General features: G+C 31.7%; 1 protein-coding gene across 1 annotated transcript; it reads left to right on the top strand.

The window, feature by feature from the left end:
* Positions 1 to 404: 404 nt before the first annotated feature.
* LOC103311951 (MD-2-related lipid-recognition protein-like) lies at positions 405 to 2,684 on the top strand. The gene is made up of 3 exons (XM_008191857.3): positions 405 to 606; positions 733 to 849; positions 2,097 to 2,684. Exons 1-3 carry the CDS (start codon positions 516 to 518, stop codon positions 2,366 to 2,368), a joined length of 480 nt encoding a protein of 159 aa, XP_008190079.1. The 5' UTR covers positions 405 to 515; the 3' UTR covers positions 2,369 to 2,684.
* Positions 2,685 to 3,567: the final 883 nt, after the last annotated feature.

A 3,567-nucleotide genomic window follows, 5' to 3' on the forward strand; every position in this document is an offset into this window, starting at 1 on the left:
GTAATTTCGACTTATTCACGAAAATATTCGATTTATACAAGATTTTTTTGCAATGTTTAAATAGGAAATTCTAGAGATCTGGGTAAAAGTTCGAAGGTACGAGTTAATTGATAATAAATACTGAATAAATATTGCATCTGTGTACAGCGTAATGCGTATACTATTTATGTGAACATAATATAATATATAACTATGTAAGTGTATACAATACAGTATAAACGATGAACACGCTATTGACGCTTCGTATTGTTTGGTTTTGATATTATGTCTAACCGGTATAATGTATAATAATATACACTATACTATACACATAGATACATTCATGACGCATAAATTCAAATGGATTGGATAGACCCCCACTTTGACATAAAAAAAGAATGTGTGCTCTCTATATAAACGATGACCTCACCACGGGTTATCGCAGTATGATAAATTGTACCAAACCACACGCACTGACTTCAAAGTTTTTTCGTGCCAGTATTTAGTGTATTTACGTTACTGAAATCCGTGACACAATGGCGATTTTCGTGTCAACTGTTGTAGGATTAATGCTCGCTGCAAGTGTAGTGAACGCCGAACAAGTCAAAAACTATCGTATGTGCCAGAGTGAGTATTGCATAATTGGTCATAAACTCATAACTTATAAAATTATACATGTTAATATTATTAGACTTTACTCGGTTTTTTTTGCATTACTTATACTGTTTCACTGTTTTTTTTTTATTTTTTCAGATACTAATTGTGATGTATATGATCTGTTTGTTGATCCATGTCCCGAAGCATTAGAAAACCAAGCATGTGAATTGCCACAAACCGAGAACGTGTCTATCGCATTCAAATATAAACCTAGTACGTATAATTAATATTATTTAAATAGTACTATAGTCTATAACACAATAATAGGAAATATAAAAAAATTGGCTTGATATTATGTTGGTAGATAGGAAGGTATCTAGGTACTTAGGACACTTGGATAGTTTCATACTGACAAGTATCTATGTAATGTGCTTGTAAAAATATTTTTAATAATATGTCTAGAAATAATGAATCGGTAGGTACTGCAATTTATTCTAAACTGCATTGTTCTATCATAAAATTATACGTAAAATATACAGAGTACCTAATAATTCACCAACCGTGGTCATTGCTCACCCTCGTTTTTCTTTTAATAGTAAATTTATTAAAATTTTGATTTTTTTGAATTTTTGAACATACTTATAAAGACGACAATTTCAATTTAAGATTTTTTGTATTACTTAAAGAGTGTCTAGTGAAGATACAAACTTCTGTTTTTCAAATGAAAACCTACCTTTTTATTTTAAACGTAAATAATTGTTTTGAAAATGTTTAAGTAGGTACATCTAGTTCAAAATAAAATTCGAGTGAGAGTTTCTCAGTTATTAAAATATTTACGGTAATTAATTCAAATTTACAATATAATAGGTAGGTACATAATATAATCACAGAACATACTTATACAAAGTTGATGGTACCTACCTACGACCTACCTTAATGGCTTAATAATACAACATAATTCACATAAGTACAGTACGAGTCGGCTCCAAAGATATCGTTGGAGAGGGAGGGGCGCCAAGTCATAATTTTCAGAAAAATGTCGCGATATTATAATATGCTTCTTTTTGTAATCTTGTTTGTAACATTATACAAGGTTTTAGAAATACAGGCTTGGGAGAGGGCCACGGCGCCATGGCCCCTATAGGGTCCCCCTGGAGCCGCCCCTGTGTATAATTTATGTGTTAATATTGGTACTTCCCAGACAGCAATTTCTTGTTTATTAATATTATTATAACATTTTAATAACGAATAATATTAGTATAACGTTATGTTAATACTATTATAATATTATCATTACAAAATGCTGTCTGGGTTGAATTTGAATTCAAAAACTACTTGACCGATTTTGTGAAAATTTAAAATGTGTACATTTCTTTACAAATACAAATCTTTGGCCCGCGGGAAACGTCGACATGAAAGCTATACCAGAGCTATATATATAGTATATTATTATACATTTGGAAATATTAAGATTTTTAACTGCTCTTTACATTTGAATATTAATTATAGATTAATTTCAGAATTTGGTTCAAACTTACCAAAGGCGAGAGTATCCGCTGAAATATTTATGTTGGACTTGCCGTTTATTCTGAACACGAACACGAACGCATGTTTGTATACAAATTGTCCTGTAGTGAAGGACACCGAACAGAATTGGCTGTACAATTTCTTCGTATCCAAAAACTTTCCTAGGACTAGTTACACAATCAGGTTCAAGTTCTGGGACACCGAACCTATTGCTCACAGTGACGACCCACAGTGCTGCTTTAAATTCGAAATCAAGATCGTTTAACGAAAATTTAAAATACTCTCAACTATACCTATCTTTTTTTTATCTGTGTTCAATATACTATCAGTAAAAAGTAAAAATTAATATATTATACATTGGTTTAATACATCGGTATACAATCAAATAGTTTTTTTTTTTAATGTATTGTTTTCTGCAAGATTAAAGTCATACATTATTGTAAAATACAACGAAAGCAGCGGCAACAGCAGGGTCAGATTGAAAAGAGACTTGTGAGCGGTCATATACAATGTCAGCATCATATTATGCATTTGTTTAAAAATTTAGTAATATAATAAATTGTACATCTATTTATTAACCTATGCAAACATTTAGGCAATTTTAATATATTTGGCATATACTTTGGGTGACCAGACGTCCTGTATTATATGGAGAAGTACCGTATTTCATAAGTCTGTCCCGTTGTCTCGGTATAAGCTTCTAGGACGCTAAATTATCCCATGATATACTCATGTCATGTGACATACTACGGAAGTCTCGATTAATATGCGATTATTGCAGTATATACCTATAATGTAACAATATAATACATTTTAAAGGTTTTAAATATTTTGTATTCGTAGTATTTTGTTTTATGATATCGCTTGTGTTTAGAATAATCGTTGAACAGTCTGTATAGTTATTAAATTTAAAAACAAATGTTTTCTTTTTCGATTACTAAATCACCATGGCTCGATGGCCCTAAAGAGCCCAAGTAAGTAACGATTACATATTTTTGCAGACTCGGAATCTTTTACAATTTTCTCCACCCACTTGTCTTCGAAATACAATCCTTTTTGCATGAATTCTGGAAAATATCAGGTGTCTTGATAAATAAATTAATAATAATAAATATCATGACGACGCGCGACGCTGGTACTGTCGCCCGTCTCCTGTATAGTGCATACTGCATACTGCTCAAAAATTTGCTAATCGATTAAGATTATAGAGATTAGTGCTCAGATAAATCAAGGCGCAAAATGATTTAATTATTGTACAAGTCACAAGTGTACAAATAATGTACCTATGCAAATTGTATCAATATTTATTTGTTTAGTTGGTATGTATAAATATAAAAATACCTAAATACAATTTTTATAGTTTTGTTTTAGTTCATGGGGCATTACTCCCCCCCCCACCCCCCTCCCATGGGAGCACGCCAATGTACGAGGCGCTAGTGTTGTAATGCCTAGGGGCGGAAAAAT

This window comes from Acyrthosiphon pisum, unplaced genomic scaffold (assembly GCF_005508785.2).
Source record: "Acyrthosiphon pisum isolate AL4f unplaced genomic scaffold, pea_aphid_22Mar2018_4r6ur Scaffold_20519;HRSCAF=21277, whole genome shotgun sequence".
NCBI classification, from domain to species: Eukaryota; Metazoa; Arthropoda; class Insecta; order Hemiptera; family Aphididae; genus Acyrthosiphon; species Acyrthosiphon pisum.